General features: G+C 40.4%; 1 protein-coding gene across 1 annotated transcript in view; it reads left to right on the top strand.

Annotated features, from left to right (window-relative positions):
• Positions 1 to 18,451, top strand: part of FRAS1 (Fraser extracellular matrix complex subunit 1) — a 399,170-nt gene that overhangs the window by 3,068 nt on the left and 377,651 nt on the right. The window contains exon 2 of the mRNA XM_032883154.1: positions 4,422 to 4,453. Coding sequence (XP_032739045.1) covers positions 4,422 to 4,453 — 32 coding nt within the window. The remainder of the gene's footprint in view (positions 1 to 4,421; positions 4,454 to 18,451) is intronic.

Below are 18,451 nucleotides of genomic sequence, written 5' to 3'. Positions count from 1 at the left end.
CATTGGCAGTGTTCTTTTATACTGTCTTACACTGCCGAGATGACAATCCGCTATGATCTGACAACTTAATGAAATCAAGAAGCACAGGGAAACTTCTAGCAAAGGTGACTGGTTTCTAAATCAGACCAGCTTTGCCATGACATTTTCTGGAGAAGCAGTTTCTGAATTGTGTTCACCTGTGGAAATCCTGTGAAGTCACACTAGGTAGAACATGGGCCTTGGAGATAGGAAAAGATTATTGAACTGGACGTTGAGAGAATTGAGTTCTAGTCTGTGTCCTGTAACTCTTCATGTGGCTTAGTCAATCCCACAGTCTTCCAGACTTTTCCTAGAAATGAATGCCAATAACCGAATACGTTGGGAAAGATCATTTGGTAGACAGTGTGTTTTATTTATGGGTGGATCTGCATATTTGGTTCTACTCTCGGCTGGAGAGTTCCTTCTGTGTAAGATTTAATCTTGAAAAACCAAGGTGAGTAAAGAGAAGACATTGGCTGGCGAAAATAGCCTCTCTCTTCATTCTTCCATTCCACAAGTCTTTATTGAGCGCTTATGTGTGTGGTTATGTCTGGTAGGGGGACCACATACTACCTGCCCTGAAGAAGTTTGCACACCCAGTAACTGTTAATATCAGTAAAGTAGAAGTAGGGGTATGTAAACACTGGTCCTTGGTGGGTTTCCCAATATTGAACACTTGCACTTTTGGCTTTTGTAACTACCTGCTAGTGAAAATGAAGAGGTGTATTGTCCATTTCTGTTCTCCTCTCGGGATTAGCTCCTGCATACATTGTTCAGTGACACCAGAGCCATCTGTATTCACGGTTATGGGCTCAAGTGGCAATATCCCTCAATTTCACTCAGACACAAGTAGTCCTAAGTACCCTCCAGCACATGGCTCAGGAGAAGGGAGGAGAACACCACATGGCGAAGTCGCGGTTGTGTGCCAAATCTTACAATAGTTCAGAATCACTTGGCCCGTTTTCATTGTAACTACTCTGTTAATTGATCTGAATCCTGGTTTACAATAATCTGGACAGGAGCTGTCCTGTCCATCCAGAAAACGATTCTATTTTAACTGTTCCATGGTGTAGACGCCATATGCTGAATTAGAACACAACATAAAGCGTGAACATTTAAATGCTAACTCGTGGCTGTTTGTTCACGATGAGTCATACTTATGTTATACCGTGCTCTCTGAATCTCTCTGTATCTTTGGCCATATATCCCACTCCACCTGATGTTTTGAGGCTCTTGGATTTAACTTTTCTAATTGACTCCTTTTACCAGGTATGATTTCTGTAGTGAAGAGTTTCTGGAAGTGAGAACTCGTGCAAATTAGAGTTCACATTTTCTCTGAAAACTTGAGATTTCATCCAAATATCTCATAAAGGAGCATGTGAGAATGTGAAAAGGAGCTTTAAAATAAACACTTACTTAGTTCAATGAATAGGAAGTAACCTTTGGCCCATGTGACCCGCAAGACTGCGGTTGGCCACACGCAGGAAGAGCTGAGGATCCCGGCTTCCTTCTCCCCGCTGGATGGGATCACTTGATCCCTGCAAAACTTTCCGTGTTTTTTTCACAGAGAGCTGGAATTTAAATTACGTAGTATCTCAGTTGTATTCTGCGCCTTAAAACCGGCGAAGTTCTTGGGTTAGAGGCTTCTAGCTTCTGTTGTCTCTTATTTTTCCAGTTTTCTCTTGAAGAAGCCCGCTTTCTCTTCCCGGACCCTCACCATCTGTCAGAACTCCCCTTGAGCTGGAGTTTCCTTGAAAGCGCAAATAAAGGCATCAATCTCAGCCTCTCCTAGAACTGCCCTCCTTTAGAAAAAAAGCAATGAGTGGGGAGAGGAACTTTGTTTCCACGTTATGGGAGTGGATCACTTGGAGAAAAGGCCTCTGCTCTGGTGCAGGCCCAGAAGCCGCACCCAGCCCCCCTGCCAATGACCTCCTAGCAGTGTGTGCCAGTGGGCGTGGGGCGTGTGCTGCTGCGGGAGAAATATGCTCGCTTTGGAGGACGGCAGCTGGCACTGGGGGGAGATGAATGTGTGATGGCCCTGGGCATCACACTGGAATGCTCTGTTTTCTCGAGGGAGTAAAAGCGAGGTTTTGGAAGCCGTGCGAGTGGAGACATTCATGCAGCTGCCTTCCGGGGAGAGCTGTTCCGTTTTAGGAAAGCCCACAGAAGGCAAAGCTTATTTCTCTTGGAATTGTACATCCTAGAGCGACACAGATTGAGTTATTTCCTTCTCCTAATGATGGGATCTCTCCACAGTTGCACACCGTTTTGACTGGAGTCTCTTGCAGAGGCTTGGCCCAGCCGAGTGTGGTACCACACTCGATGTTGCTTGTTATCATGTTCCTGTGGGTTTGTAACATCTGTCCCACTTCCCTGGAATGCGTTTTGATGTGGGTAGTTGGATATTTCTTAAGCGACTTCATTCCTTTTGGAGCTTTGAAAAGTTAATTGGCTTTTGGAAGGCAGTGCTAGGTAGGGGGCCAGTAAAATGATTTGAGGATGGTCTTATTCTAAAGGTTGAATTTTGTTTGTTTATTCTAGAGTTTCAGCTTTGTTAAATTGTACTTCAGTGATGCTCTTTATGTTTATTTTTTAAACGTCAGAAAGAATTAAATATGTCCATTTAAGTAATGTAGAAATTGAATTTTGTCGATATATATCAATTTGATCTTTATAGGACTATTTTATGTATATACATATATAATGAATATTGTATACATTTATATATACATACATATTTCTCTTATGACATACCATAGACTGGAATACTAAGTATTTCTCAAAGAGACATGTGTGAATGAAGAGAAATTTTCTCCTAAGGTTTTATCTCAAGTTATTCTTGTTGAATGTCAAGGGCACAAAAGTCATTCTAATAAATTTGCTCATAGAGATCTTTGATTCAGATCACAAGTGTAAATAGTCATCTCATTTCTTTGAAGATTGTTCCAGATTCCATTATTGGTGGATGAGGCAGACCGGTCCCTTCCCAAGAAGTTATTATTTTTAAGACTTCACGAATGATCTGTTGGAAGCGAAGCACTATAGTAAAATGTGTCCTTCCGTCTTTGGACACCAAGTGTGGCCTGTTGTCAGGATGTGTTTCTGCTGCGGTGTGTGTATGCTATTCCAATCTGTTTTGTAGGTTCAGTTTGAGAGAGTAGCTGCTAGCACACTACCCACATGTTTCTAGGTAAAAGCAAAACAAACCAAAAAAAAAACAAAAAAAAAAAAAAACCACACACACAAAAAAACAAAAAAAAAAAAAACAAACCTGTTGTGCTGTTCAAAGATTGGTTGAGAATGAATTTGTTTTTTAAAATTAAGATTGCAATTTTACATTGTTTTCAGATATAACACTTGGAAAGATTTATTTTATGATTCAGAAAATATAGGCTGTTCCATTCACATTTAACCTTCTTTTCCATTTCTAAGAAATTTCTGCTGTTTTTTATTTGATGCTTACTGAATGGAAAATGTAAAGATGTATCAATTCATAACCAGTCTATTAGAAAGAAATATTGAGTGAAAAGAAGGTGAAAAGGGTATTGGAGTTCAAGAGCCCAAGAGAAGAGTTCTTTCCAAGTAACTACAGTCTGCATGTCTCTCTGTTAAATGTAACATCCCTAATGAGGAATATATTGTGTGAAAGGCGAGAAATAGGTAATTACCCCGATACCTAAGCAGCTGCCTACTAGGCGAAGAGTTAGGGAAGCCAAAGGAGGAGAAGCAGTCCCTCTGCCAAGAGTCTGTGTAGATGCGGCAGTGGGGTAGAAGCAACAGTTTCACAGGCTTAGCAACAGTGTTGCAAGGAAGTTTACAAGAATGAATGGATGATGTAGGCAAGGAGTGCTATGAAGGCAAAGGGGAAAGAGCATAATGCTGTGGGGCTGGAAAAGTTCATGAAGGAGATGGGATCAAATTTAAGGAACTTGAATAGACCCAGTGTGTCTCCAGAAAAAAAAAAAAAAAATAAGCAAAGGGATGGAGATATGAAAGTCTGACCACCAGATCCCAAGTTGGCCTCTTGGGTCGGAATGGAGGATTTGTGTAAACAAAGAGTGGCAGAGAAGCCGGGATAAATAAATCAGAACTAGATGAGGCCTTGCTGATTTATCACATAGAAAAATACACATTGCACACACAGCATGCCATTATAAATACATTTATTTTAAAATTCAAATAGTAAGTTTTAATGATGCTTTCCCTCGTGCGTGTCCAAGAAGTGTTGTGTGTTGTATGGGGTTATTTCCCGAAGGGGCAGAATGTTCGAGTTTTCAGATTTTGGAAAAAGCACAATTTGCAGACTGATGCATGTAGATGGAGTTTTAGCCCAAGTCTGCTGGGGCAGTGCCTGCTGGTCTATTTTGCATTCCTTTTAATTCTTGTTTTGTTTTTCCCTACAGGTGCTTGTGTCTATCAGGGTTCCTTGTTGGCGGTAGGTCATCCTTCCTATATTTGCTTTATTTCTTTCAAATGTAAAATGCTGGATTGGGGTTGCTGAGTGAGTGAGGTGACCCTATCATTGTAAAAATGTGTTTATTTTTCCTTCACAGTTTGAGGATTATCCCTCATTTTGGCACAATCATGCTCAATTACTTAATACCTTTTCCAGAGTGAATTAGTTCCATTTGAATACTCAGGTATTGGAGAAGAAGCTCAAACACCCAACACAATTTGCATTTCATGGCTTTGTGTTCTTTGGATCAGAAAGAAAATTAGATCCCATTCTCCTGTCAGATATGAACTGGGGCACAACTTTGTTTATCTTCCCGTTGCATTTGCTTCTTTCTTTGAGCCCCCCCCCCACCAGCAAAAGTACAGATATTAAATGGAGTACAATATGGAGGATTCCTGACTGTGGCTTTGAATTATGACTTTAAGTTTTTGTAAATAACCAGCAACTTAACATTTTATCTCTGAACTTTTGCCATTTAGGGTAGAGTTGATTTTGAATTTAATGTCCTCATGACTTGGGGGAAAAGCTGATGCAAGCCTCATGCGTTTCTTTTCATTAATAATGTACTGTGGTGCATAGCAGTGTGTTAGAGCCTTATTGAAAGGACGGTCTACACTTCATCAACTCTAATAAATGGTGTGGCAAGTCATTCTTCACCACTTTTTTATTTTGGTTTTATAAATGCTATACGAAAAACAGGACTGAAATGGTTGGGGAGGGTTTGGCCATTTACATCACAGCCTGCTACTGACGTGTGTGAATTAACAAGTCATCTTGGATTATCCTTGGGATCGTCAGATAGAGGAGAAGTATCTGAACTATCCTACAGTCTGGATAATTGTAGAAGTTCACAGTAATATTCTTGATTCTGAACTTTATGTACTATAGCTCCCGCTCTGGAGATTTATGGTTTTTTTTTCTCTCATAATTTTCCATTAAAGAATCAGGAGAAGGCCATTTTCCTTTACTTTCTCACTCCATGCCCTTCAAAGCCTACTTTTCCTTGTGTTTCTTTAATACGTTTTCGGAATCATTTAAAAATCAAAGTGTTATAAAATCACCAGTTTTCGGGAACTGTAGTAGATGTTATAGTCAAGTCAGCTATCCATGTGAATACAAGGAGAATGGCTTACTGTATACAGTGCCTCATGATTTTTAAATATATTTTCGTAGCTATTCATCTAGCTGACACAGTAGATGAGTGGAATAAGCAGACCACGTATTATTTTATACTCTCCCCCTTTTAATGCAGAACCAGGATGAGAGAGATTTTAAGGGATTTGCTAAAGGTAAATCAACCATTAAGGGATAGAGCACAACAAGCCAACCTGTTTTCTTTCCATTGTTCCCCCCGTATCTGAAGGAAAGTGGCCAGCCAGCCTGTTTTCTATATTTGATGTTGCTCTGCGTTATTGTGCACTTGAACACAAAAGCATCAAGGACTCGGAGAGGGCAACGACATCCAGTTCAAGGAGAGACTGTGTGGTCAGTTTGCACTTAATAGGTGACCTTTGCTGTCCTTGGTTCCATGTCCTGGCTCCTTCCGGGGCTATGGCTGCTGGGGGCTTGTAGGCTGTGCGATAGTGCCCCAGGGCACTCCTCATGCCCACCAGTTGACTTCTTTGCTTACCAAGACTCAGCCGTGTGTGTTCCCAAACCTCCTCAAGCCCAATGTACTTACTATTGTAATTCTGCAATTCAGTCAGAAAGACAATACATTTATTACAAGAACAAAGGTTATTGAGTAACAGCTGTGGAATTCTAGGCACTGGGAATGCACCAGTGAACAGACAGACAAAATCCTTGCCCTCATGAAGCTTGAATTCTAATGAGCAAAATATAGAGAATGTCAGGCGGGCCCTAGGGAGGAAAACAATGGGGGTGGGGTGGGGAGATGGGGGACGCCAACTAGAGGAGGAGAGGGGCTCCTGCAAATAGGGTGATAGGGACGGCCTCCCCGAGAAGGTGACATTTGAGCAAAGACCTGAAAGTGGCCATTCTCAGCGCTAGTCAGCCTGGATGTCCAGGGAAATAGAATTCCACAGAAGGGGAAGAGCAACGGTAAAGCCCAAAGCGGGAGCTCGCCTGGCCGTTTGAAGAGGTTCACAGAGGTCCGTCAGCGGCTGCGGTCAAGATGCAGGGGCAGGATGAGGTCAGAGAGGTGGGCAGGAGCCCTGTATGCACTTGAGCTTGTCCTCTCAGGAAGGTGTATCGCCCCTGGAGGAGCTGCCGCAGAGGGATGACAAAATCTGACTTATAGTTTAATTAAACTGCCGAAATGTGAATGTGAAAAGAAATAACGTTCTTGTTTCTAAGGAAACTATGGTGAATACTTTAAAAAGACTCCGCAGAGGTGAGTCACTAAAAATTTGCTGTCAAATTAAGTGTAAGAGAAACAACTATAAAAGATTGGGGAAAACACGGACATCCAGGGAGATTCTGCAATTGGATTTATTTGCAACCGTTTTAAGTTGTTTTTTTTTTTTTCCATTTTAAGGAACTTCAAACTGGAAATCGTAGATGATACATTGTGGACGTAGTTAATTGTGTGTGTAATTAATTGCTGTTCTCTCTCCATCTGATCTGGTCTTAGAGAAAGGCATCGAATGAAATTGAATGAATGTATGTTTTTGTATTTTGGGAATTAAAATAGAGAATTTAAGAACATTTAGACACTATTCTGCAATTTTCTGATTAAACAACCCTTTAGGTGAGAGGGTTTCTGTGGGGGTAAGAGGCTTCATGGGGGGTGGGGTGGGGGATTGGCTCTGAGGGTGGTGGTGGGATGTCCCTGTTCTAAACCCAAATTCTACCCACACACAGTTCAGAGCTGGATGTGACTTCTGAGATCACGTAGTCCAAATTCTCCATATCCTAGGTGAGAAAGCTGGGGCAAGGGATGTGAAGTTCTTGAATTTAATCCATTTCTCAGGCGAGTAACCAGAAGCAGAGAGTGGGTCCATTTGGAAATAGCAAAGCCTCAGCTTTACCCAGAAGAATCCCATAAAATCTATGTAGCACATGAGGACATGGATCTGGGTCCTGGCTGCTCGCTGCTAACTCTCAGCCCGTCTTGTGAGGATTCTCCCCCTGATGCTTCTCCGGTCTCATCCCTCGCTGCCTGGGAGGCTGTCAGGTGCGGTGGAGCATTCGTGATGCTTGCCACCGGCAGACCGAGTTTGGATTCTTCCTCCTCCACTGCCGACCGGCTCCGTGACCTAGAGCCAGTTACATGAACTTAGACGTCCTGTGTGAGAGGGGGATAAATAAAGCCTCTCCTGAGGGGCTTTTGTAGAGCAAAGCAGATAATGTGGGGGGGGGACACCCAGGTGCCATGCCTGGCATGGGCTTTTCCACCACAGCAAAATCTCTTTACCAACCAAGAAGAACGACAGGAGGAAGGGAGCCGTTATTAAGCACCTACTATGTCGACAGTCCCAACAAGTAGGTGTTGTCTTTACAGATAAGGAAACTGAGGCTCTTGTCACTTGTCTAAAAATTATACAGGTGGTCAGTGCGAGAAGGGGAGAGCGTTCAAACCCGGTTCTCTCAGCCAAGCCGGTCTGCCTGTTGTCTCTGAACACAACTGGCCTATTTCACCTTCACCTCTACATGCCCGCCCCCTCCGTGCTGCACCTGCCATGCAGCTGTCTCTGCCAGTCTCTGTCCTGACCTCCTGCAAAAGCCAGCTGTCCCTAGCTAACCCCTGCCCGTGTAGCTAAGGCTCTCCTACCCTGGTGTGTACTAGATCTATCGCATGATACAGGAAATATTTGGAGGCGGTTGTTCCATCTTAAAAATCTGTATATGCTGTATTTTGCACACACACACACACACACACACACACACCCAACAATGTGTTGTGTCTACCAACTTTGACAGCTGTGTGGACTTGTGATTTGGTCCTAAGCCCTGTGTAGCCATCTCTCAGTTATGTACTGATTCCGCGGTCTCTCTTCTCTTTAACACTGTCTTCCCTACTTTCCTCTTTTTTCCATTCCTCAGGCCAAAAATTAACAGAAGGGAGTCAGAATACCCAGGAAGGTCCTATACCTTAAGAGACACTGAAAAATCTAGTTTGGGTTATGTTTCTTAGCCCCCAGTACCCTTATGCCCCTGCACTCTCAGGACTTTCTCTAAAGTCAGCCCTGGTGAAAGCGAGAGCATGACCATGTTCAATCAAGAGTCTACAAGGAGGAAACAACCTAGTTCGTATGTCTAACTGTGACAGGGCCTTGAGTGTGAGGAGAAAAATAAATTTTTCATTTCAATATTTTCACTATATTGAATAAAAAGAATTTAACTTTCTTTTGGCATCACCACAAGTAAATCTCCTTTATTAGGTTTTTCCCTAGAGGTAGATCGCTGGACTCTTAACCTCAGTTTTTACATCTGTAGAATGGAGATGAACTATTTACTTCCCAAGGTTGTTGTAAAAGCTAGAGGAGATCACATGAAGCACTTAGCTCTGTGCTTGTGACCTACAACATGCAGCAAAGGTTAAGTGCTGTTATCGTTGCTATAAGCGTTTGTGATTGGAAGAGTTGCACAAAGCTATTCCTTTTCCGTAGATCAAAAATGTTAAGTGTTGACATTTTCCAACTTGGAATGCTTTTGCTCACAAATGCTGACAAAGTAAATTATGAGACACTAAATTTTAACACATTTGAAAGAAAGAAAATAAATTCAGGGATTATTAAAAATGTGGAGTGTTTGCTTCACTACTATACCATATGGCACAATAGAAAGATCTAGGCTTTGGAGTTTGAATCCTGATACTGCCACATACCTGCTGTGTGGCCTCAAGTATGATATTTTATATAGCTGAGTCTAATTTCATCTTCTATATAATGAGGATTATAATTCTCACAGGGTTGATGGGAGGATTAACGGAGAGCATGCTTGCGAAAGAACCCAGACCTGCAGTTGGCAAGAAACTGGCACTCACATCATCTAGGTGACAAAAAATGTCAGAGTGGAAATGACTGAGTGATAGTCTAGTTGTCTTTTTTGTCCTGGCTCTGTAATTACTAGCTATGTGGCATTGGGTAAGTGACTTGAATGAAATGAGCTTTCAGTTTCTAAATTTAAAAACAAGAACATTAGGTCCTCTCCAACATTCCTCAGCTGAGTGCCATCCAGTAGACGTTTCTGTGCTGTGGGAAATGTTCCACAGATACACTATCCAGTATGGCGGCCATGAACCACATGTGGTTATGGAGTACTTCAAATGTGGCTGGTGGCACTGGGGGACTAATTTAAATTTTTTCTTAATGCAAATTAATTAAAAAAATAAAAATATAAATAGCCTCATAATGGCTTGCGACTACTGTATTCTACCATGCAGCTCTAGGGCTTTCAAATTCTCAATATCCTGTAGTACTTAAGTTTGAATTACAGTCTCGTGTGTCGTTCTCACCCCAGGTGAAGCTTCACTATAGTGTTGTTAGCAGTTGTGAAGAATGTCACAAGGAATTTGTTATAGTGCCCAAGGTTGTTCTTTGTTTATTTAATTTGAACAGTTTTAAGGTCATCTTAGTGCCAATACTACTTTCCTCATTTTGCTTGATATGCTTTCTTGAAAGGAAAGGGGAGTTACAGCTGAGCCCTTGCTTGCCATCTGTCTTACGTATTCCATTAAAAAATCTGTTTTCAGCTTTGTTGAAATATAATTGACAAATGAAAATTATATGTATTTCAGATGTACTACTTAATGATAGGATATATGTATATATTGTGAAAAAAAATCACCACAATCACACTATTAACTTACCTATCACCTTCACTTAGTTACCATTTTCTTTCTTTTTTGGTGGTGGCAAGAACACTTACTCTCTACTACCCTCCTAGCATGAGCACTGGGTGTGATATGTAAGTGATGAATCACTAAATTCTATACCTGAAGCCAGTACTACACGATAGGTTCACTAACTGGAATTTAAATAAAAACTTGAAAATATATGTAGATGTATAGAAAGATATATATCTGTGTATCTATCCTCCTGACAAACTTCAACTATGCAATACAGTATTATCCGCTATAGTCATATTGTTGTACATTAGATCTCCAGAATTTGTTCATTTTGTTTAACTTGCACAATTGCCCCAGCCCCTGGGCGCTACCTTTCTCCCCTCTGCTCTCTGAGTTTGACTAGTTTGGATTCAGTATATAAATGAGATTGTGCAGTACTTGTCTTTCTGCATCTGACTTACTTCGCTCAGCGTAATGTTCTCCAGACCCACCCATGGTGTTGCAAATGGCAGGGATTTCCTACCTACTTAAGGCTAAATAGTACTTTTTGGGATATATATGCCACCTTTTCTTTATTGGTTCACTGGTTGATGGCTGTGTAGGTTGTTTCTATATGTTGGCTGTTATGAATAATGCTGAAATGAACATAGGAGTAAAGATATCTCTTCAAGATCCTGATTTCATTTCCTTGGCTATCTACGTAGAAATAGGATTGCGGGATCATCAGGTAGTTCTTTTTTTTTTTTTTAAGTTGTTATTATTATTATTATTATTATTATTATTTTAATTCATCAGGTAGTTCTATTTTAAATTTTTTGAGGAAGCTCCGTACTGGTTGTATCAATTTATATTCTCACCAACGGTGCCACAAGGGTTCCCTTTTCCCCACATCCTTGTCAACACTTGTTATCTTGTCTTTTTGATAATAGCTGTCTTAACAGATATGAGATAGATAGTATCTCATTGAGATTTTTGACTTGTATCTAGTAAAATTTTTACGAAATATTTTTGGTGTTGTGTCAAAGTCGGATACACTTGGAGCGTTACCCGCTGTTTACACTATGGCAGAGAAACATCAAGAACTTTGGGTCTGCTCTGTAGGTCTTGTTCATTAAGGCTAAGAAGGATAAAGGAAGATAATTCAAGCTCTTCTCCGCTAGTCGCTCTTTAATGCTAGTGTGCTCTAACATCACTTTCTTTTATTTGCGACTGTAACGCAAGACACAGAGCCCTGTAGGCATGAACATGCCTCAGACTTGCACTCGGGCTGGTATTTACCAACATGCTCAAGAGACTTTGTGGAGAAGAGAAAGGAAGAAAATTTGGAAGCGTCTCCTATTAAGTGCTCAAAGTCCCCCTAAACTTGTAGTGACTCTTGGCCAGTGGCTACTATTAAACACTCTGAACTTTGTAGCCATTGGGGGAATGCTTGGCCCCCGGTGGATCCACTCAGAAGGGAAGCAATAAAAGCAGCCATTCCTTAATTTCCCTTAAGAGTACTATTGGGTATTGTAGGATATTGTTGTTTTTTATTCTAGCTTAACAAGAATTCAACATTTTTAAGTGCCTCTGGTCCATCTTCATTTATTTTTAAATACTAAATAATATGTTTTTAAGTACGAAAGCTAGTCTTATTAAAATGTACTTCTTCTGGGATAAAAACTTGATGTTTTTTTGCAGAAAAGTGGTAGCACATCATCACTGTGCTGGGAACTGCAATGAATTTCCTTTAACTAGAGATATTCAAGTCAAGACGGGGCAGTCAGCACCAGAAATAAGAGTGTTGGCTCTGTGTAGATGACTTCCAGTTTGGGGTCTTACTTGTATGCATTGAAGGTGAGAGCTGTGCATTTCTGCTTAAGGAAGCTGTTAGGGAGAGAAAACCTCCTGACCCCAGGGCCCAGTGAGGGCTTTCTCCCTATACATTTCTTTAGGAAAAGGAGAGATTTTGAACCCTTGGGTGCTAGGTGGTGAGCCTTGGACTCTTGGTGTCTCAGATGAATCTTTTGCCTTGATGGGTTTTTATAAACTGTCCATTGTATTCAGATATGCTAGTTTCCTATCTGGGAATTTCTATCTTCCTAAAATATTGTGTGAGAGGAATAATATAAGAGACTTTGTACTTTTATTGATGGATAATCCATATGCATTTTCAGTCTTATTCACATTCTTGTGGTAGGAACAGATGTTTTAAATTAACAAACATTTCTTACGCTTTGTTTTGAATATAGAAGATGCAGCTGAGCTTAGAAGCCATATTAATTTGTTCAAACTATGCTAGATGTGATCATATATCTCAATTTTCTGGCCAGAGTGTACACTCTCTGCACTTTTTTTTTTTTTTAAGTTTTTATCATTTTTGCTCTAAATTACCTTATAACCTAATACCTCATTTTGATTTTCTTTCTCCATTTGTCTGTTTATAACTACAAAATATATACATATACATGTTTATTTAATACATTTATGTATGCATATGTACATATCTCCTAGGAAAGAACTGTCACTCATTTATGACACCTTATGGTATTATCTTGTCATCGTTTGCTTACTTTTTAAAACCCTCTGCTTACTAAGGAAAAAGAATACATATAAATATCAAATGACAATCATGAGTTAAGCCAGCTTATTTTTTTGGTATTGGAATGGCAAATGTCTAAAGAAAAGTTGGCTTTAAAAATTTCATATGGATGGCATTTTGCTTCTGGGAGAGGAAGGGACACTTAAATAGAAAAATGGCACAAGATAATTTTGTAAAAATCTGAGCAGTTTTATGTAAAATAAGTGCATCACCTCTGGTATGCCAGCAAAGTTCTTTTTTAGCAATGATTTCTTAGGCCCCCAGAGTTTATAAACTAAATGAAAGGGTGGAGGAAAGGGAAAAGCTTTCACAGTAAGAAAGTTCATTGTTATGCCCAGGAGACCCTTGAGTTGGGGCCATGACCTGTGAGTTCTTTCCTGACAGCTCCCAAGATCAGTTATTTATTAAATTTATGTCATTCCTTTCTTCCAAAGGGAAATTGAATGGTGGGGGAGGGGTTGGGATAGGAGGGTGTCTACCCTGGAGAGCAGATTTTGTAGTTCCTTATACCTCACATTCCTGAAATGACTCTAAGTGCAAGCAAGAGAAAATTATTAACAGAAATAGGTACTTATTCTTTGGTTCTCTGACTATACTGAATTTCCCTGTCATCCAGAAGGAAGTCGGTCTAAGAGTTGAGAGAACAGAAACAGAAGGATCCCTAACCTGAAATTAGTGGCAGGAAGAAACCTCTTCTTCTCTTAACTGCATCAGTAGATGTACTAGGAGTGATCCCACTGGGTTCCAGATATTTGCTGATCAGCTTCCATGGGCTGGAAGATACGAGTTCTGTCCCCAGGTCATGTAGTAGCGGATGCTAGGTTGCTTGCTTCCTAGCCCCTTTTCTCTTTTTCCCTATTGGCAAAAATCCCAATTTTTTCCCAGTCGCCACCCCGTCCCCACAAGACTAGTGTAAATCCTAGGTGTAAGCGACTTAGGAAGTATATAGTCCCCCTGCCAGGATTGGTTTCGGAGTGAGTTCATGGCCTAATTGTGGCCAACGAGATCTTCATGCAAGTCTGCTAAGCTTTTGGTGCTTGAAAGAACCTCACAGATAGCTCCTCTCTCCCCTCAAGTTCTCAACTAGTTGAGAAATGAGCAAATAATAAATATAGACATAAAAACATCACCTTTTTATTGTTTAATCAGGGAGGCTGAGGTGGCGGATATGACTTTGATTTTTCTGGACCAAATGGGCTCACTGATTCTGAACCCCCAGATTCCAGCAGGCTTACGCCTTCACAGGCAGATTTTATTGAAGCAGCTTTCCCACACAGGAAGGCTGCTCAGGTGAGAATTACTGTTGGGAGAAACAGAGGAAAACTTATATGCTTTTGGTTGAAAGGTTGGCTTCCTAGAAGAGGAAGGGAGCCAAAACCAAGTTAAGCACTCACACTTACTCTTTTAAATTTACCGGTTAGAGGGAAGCCTGGGTGGCTCATTTGGTTAAGCAACTGCCTTCGGCTTAAGTCATGATCCTGGAGTCCTGGGATCGAGTCCCACATTGGGCTCCCTGCTCCGCAGGGAGTCTGCTTCTCCCTCTGACCTCTCCCCTCTCGTTCTCTCCCTCTCTCTCCCATTCTCTCTCTCTTTCTAAAATAAATAAAATCTTTAAAAAAAATTTACCAGTTAGAGAAATCATGCCACCTTCCCAAGGATAAGAAAGCATTAGAATTGTGTGTTGCTATCCCTTCACAAGAAGGAAGCCTCAGGAGAAAGAATTCTCCATTAATGGGAGATTTTAAAACTAGTCTTTGACACTTGGCAGGTGAGGGTGCAGTGCCCGGAGGTGCGGCCGCCACTCATCAACCCAGCCGACATGCACAGGTTGATGGAGGACAAGGGTAGAAAGTTTGGTTCCTCCAGGCGTTGGGCTATTGATCTGCTGATATAACCAGCACAGGAACTGACCTTCCTGGGGGCTTGTTACCTGAGCCTAGAAATTCTTGAATTGTTTAAACCAGAACAAATAGGACTTTAGGCGAGTGTAACTAAAATCATTGTCTCCCATACCCTACCATCAAAGAGTGAATTCAATTCGCAGCACTTTGGGTAAGTGTCAGTGAAGGAGCACAGCCCCGTGGTTGAGGGGAGGAGCTCTGGATTCGGAGTTCTGAGTTTCAGTCTGAGCTCATCAGGGCTATTCGACCTTGGATAAGCTACTGGCCTTAGCGGTAACATGGGGATAATAGTTTTGTTCATGTAAGTAGAGCTGCTGCAAAGGTAAATGAGATAATACGTGGAAGTACCTGGGACATAGTAAGTAGAATGTACTTGCTAGCTGTTGAGAATATTGTTATTCCTGGTGGAAACCACTTTTGATCTTAGCCTTCCAATGTGGGTCAGTTTAGAACAGAAAGAGATGAGGGAAAAGCTCTTAGGGTAGAGGGTCAGTATGAGTAAGAGCATGAGGGCACAGGTAGTCCAGTTTGACTGACATGTGGGAAGTGAAGGGATGAAACAGAGAATGGACTTTTAAACTCTGGATCACAGAGGGTGAGGAAGAAGGCGTTTGAGTTACATTCTGTAGGCAGTTGGGACCCTTTGAAACGGAAATCATTTGTTCTCAAATTTTAACTCTTGTCACTACAAACTGATTAGGTGTTGTTGGAAGTGAGATATCATGGCACCTTCCTCTGTGTTCCTCCCTCTTCTCATTCTCACCAGGGTCCTCATGTTGTTGCTCTGTAGGGCTTTGGAGAGGACGTGAGGGACTTCACGTAACTGATCATCATTGCTGACAAAGAAAGATCCGTCTGCAGACATATTCCGACAATGAGTCAGTGCTGTTAGTACTGTGAGGTTCATCATTAGTTCAGCAAAAATGGCTTCATCTGGCGATATGTCAAGTAGAACTCCCTATTAATAGGCATTAATCCCTTTAATATCGATGTTCATAATGATGCCCCCCGAGGTGGTGGTGTAATTGTTTTCCTTCCCCTTTAATCTAATTGGCTTTCTCATTTCTTCTTTATAATTTGCAAAGATTAAATTATGTTCCAGATAGTATTAGGATAAAGTACATTTTATGTAATTTTTTTTAATGGAAACCTTGTTATTTTATATATCCTACCCCAGATTTTCAAGAGTATAGGTTTTCTCCCATGCTGGACAACAGAAACTTATTATCTTTTTGTTTGCCTTTAGAATGTTATCAGATTGATCAATTTCTATAATTAAAATGTGTTTTTTAATATAACGTCTATCAACTACACTTCAATAATAAAAAGATTTTTAAAAAATGTGTTTTAGAAGAAAGATCAAGTATAGTAAGATACTTTAAGGAACAGAAGGACCTCTTGAAAAAACATGAACTAGAAAAGATTCTTAATAGTTTGAGGATTTAGGAGGAGAAGAGAGGAAGATTTTGTGGGAATAAGGTAACTCAAGAGCATATGAAAAGGAGAAAAACTCATGTTAATGACTACTTTGGTTACCACTTTAGTGGAATGAATTAGGATGTTGAAGAGGAAAAAGTCTTTTTATATTTCTTACATTGTTTCACTGATGACTTGGAGGAAAAACCTCAATAATAACACAGAGATAAATATAAAGCATGATAGAAGAAATACTGTTAGTTCAAGACGTGTATTCCTGCGAGGTGGTTTTATGCAAACTTATTACGGTCAAGGACAGTTACGCAGCAAGGGAGATTGTGTATTTAAAACTAAGAATTCCAGCGTGTGGTGATGAGCCCTGGGTGTTATATGTAACTAATGAATCATTGAACACTACATCAAAAACTAATGATGTTGTGCTATACAGTGGCTAACTGAACATCATAAAAGAACTAAGAATTCTATTTTTTTTAGTACTAGAAATAAATTATAGAGGTAGAAGGACAACCATTGGAAAGGGTCAGTATTGTTTTTTTTTTTTTTTTAAGTGTTTTTTGAAAACCGAAGTACAAAGCCCAGACTATCCTTCTAACTCTTCAGAGTGATAGCTTTCTTTTTTGATTTTTCTAAGGGGAAAATGGCCGTATCGCCTACTTATTATATTACAAGTACTATAAATCTGTTCTCAAAGAAAAGAAACCAGACACACATGGACTATAAAAGGAAAGGAAAAGGCACTGACAACACCCTGTGAGAGGCTTTGTGTACAACTTCCCACTGAAGTTGATGGGATTTGTGCCTGTACCGCCTTATGTCAAGGGACTGTACTCCATTATCGGGACATCTGTCTCCCACTGAGGACATAGATGGTACTGTCCTCATTTTTATATCTTTGCCAGGCATTGAATGAATGAATAAGTAAATGATTATCCTTAGTTATGTACTCTCTTCCTGGACTGAGTGGTTCTGCCCTGTGTTAAGTTTCTTTATGGAATCATACAAATGTTTTCCCCAAATGAAGGGTAACTCGGCTCCCCTTGTACATGTATTTCTGTTAAAGTTAATGAAATATTTTAGACACTAGTGATTTAGCAATACAGAGGAGAAAACAACTGCACTTGTGATCTATTAAAATAAACAGATATAAAGAGATATTTTAATGCTTTCTACTTTGTGCTGAAGTGTCTCAGAAATCATTTTAGTAGGTGTATCTTAAAAAACAGCTCTCAAATCACAAAAGGCCAAGGAAAAATATTTTTTAAAGATTTATTTATTTATTTATTTATTTGAGAGAGTGAGAAAGGGAGAGTGTGCATGCATGTGGGGAGGGCAAAGGGCAAAGCATCTCAAGCAGGCTCCCTGTGGAATGTGGAGCCCGGTCTCAGGACTCTGAGATCATGACTTGAGCCAAAACCGAGTCAGATGCTTAACCCACTGAGCCACCCGGGCTCCCCTGGCCAAGGAAATATTTTGTAATTATTTTAGATTTACTTGTGTAAGATTTAAGATTAACTGAACCCATAACTATCATAAAAAACCCCAAACCTTCAGTGCCTTGTACTAACCTATTATACGCAGAGCCTGTGGAAAAGAGCTATTGCAATGTTAGAAACTTTGTCTTAAAAAATAAATGCGGGGCACCTGGGTGGCTCAGTGGGTTAAAGCCTCTGCCTTCGGCTGGGGTCATGATCCCAGGGTCCTGGGATCGAGCCCCACATCGGGCTTTCTGCTTGGCGGGGAGCCTGCTTCCTTCTCTCTCTCTCTCTCTCTCTGCCTCTCTGCGTACTTGTGATCTCTGTCTGTCAAATAAATAAATAAAATCTTAAAAAAAATGCTGAAACGTTAAAAAAAAAAAAGAGGGAAAGTCTCCATTAGTCCAAGCAATTCCACAAACAAGGATAATTACTACTCAAGATTAGATGAACTTATTGCAGAACTTCTGTAAGTGTGTGTGTGCAACAAAAACAGTCATTGCAATATGTGCATTGTTTGGTCACTGTTTGTTTTTTCTTTTTTAATCTAATGCCATATGATGAATACTTTTCTGTGTCAATACACAACTGACCTACATGACAAATCCGTCATGGATAAACGATAAGTTATTGTAGTGACCCCTCTCAATTGGTGTTCGTGGTCCAGTATTTTGGTATTGTAAGCAACACTGTGGTGATCATTCTTGCACACTTTTCAGCACAATTTTCAGATATTTCCTCAGGATAAATTATTTCCTCAGGGTAAATTTCAGTTATTTTCTGAGGTAAAATCCTTAGAAATATAATTATTGAGCCACATGATACACATTATTA

The sequence above is a fragment of the Lontra canadensis genome, unplaced genomic scaffold, assembly GCF_010015895.1.
Source record: "Lontra canadensis isolate GAN:19392208 unplaced genomic scaffold, GSC_riverotter_1.0 scaffold1, whole genome shotgun sequence".
Taxonomy (NCBI): Eukaryota; Metazoa; Chordata; class Mammalia; order Carnivora; family Mustelidae; genus Lontra; species Lontra canadensis.
Note: the sequence above shows the minus strand (reverse complement) of the source record. Positions and strands in the feature narration are given on the sequence as shown.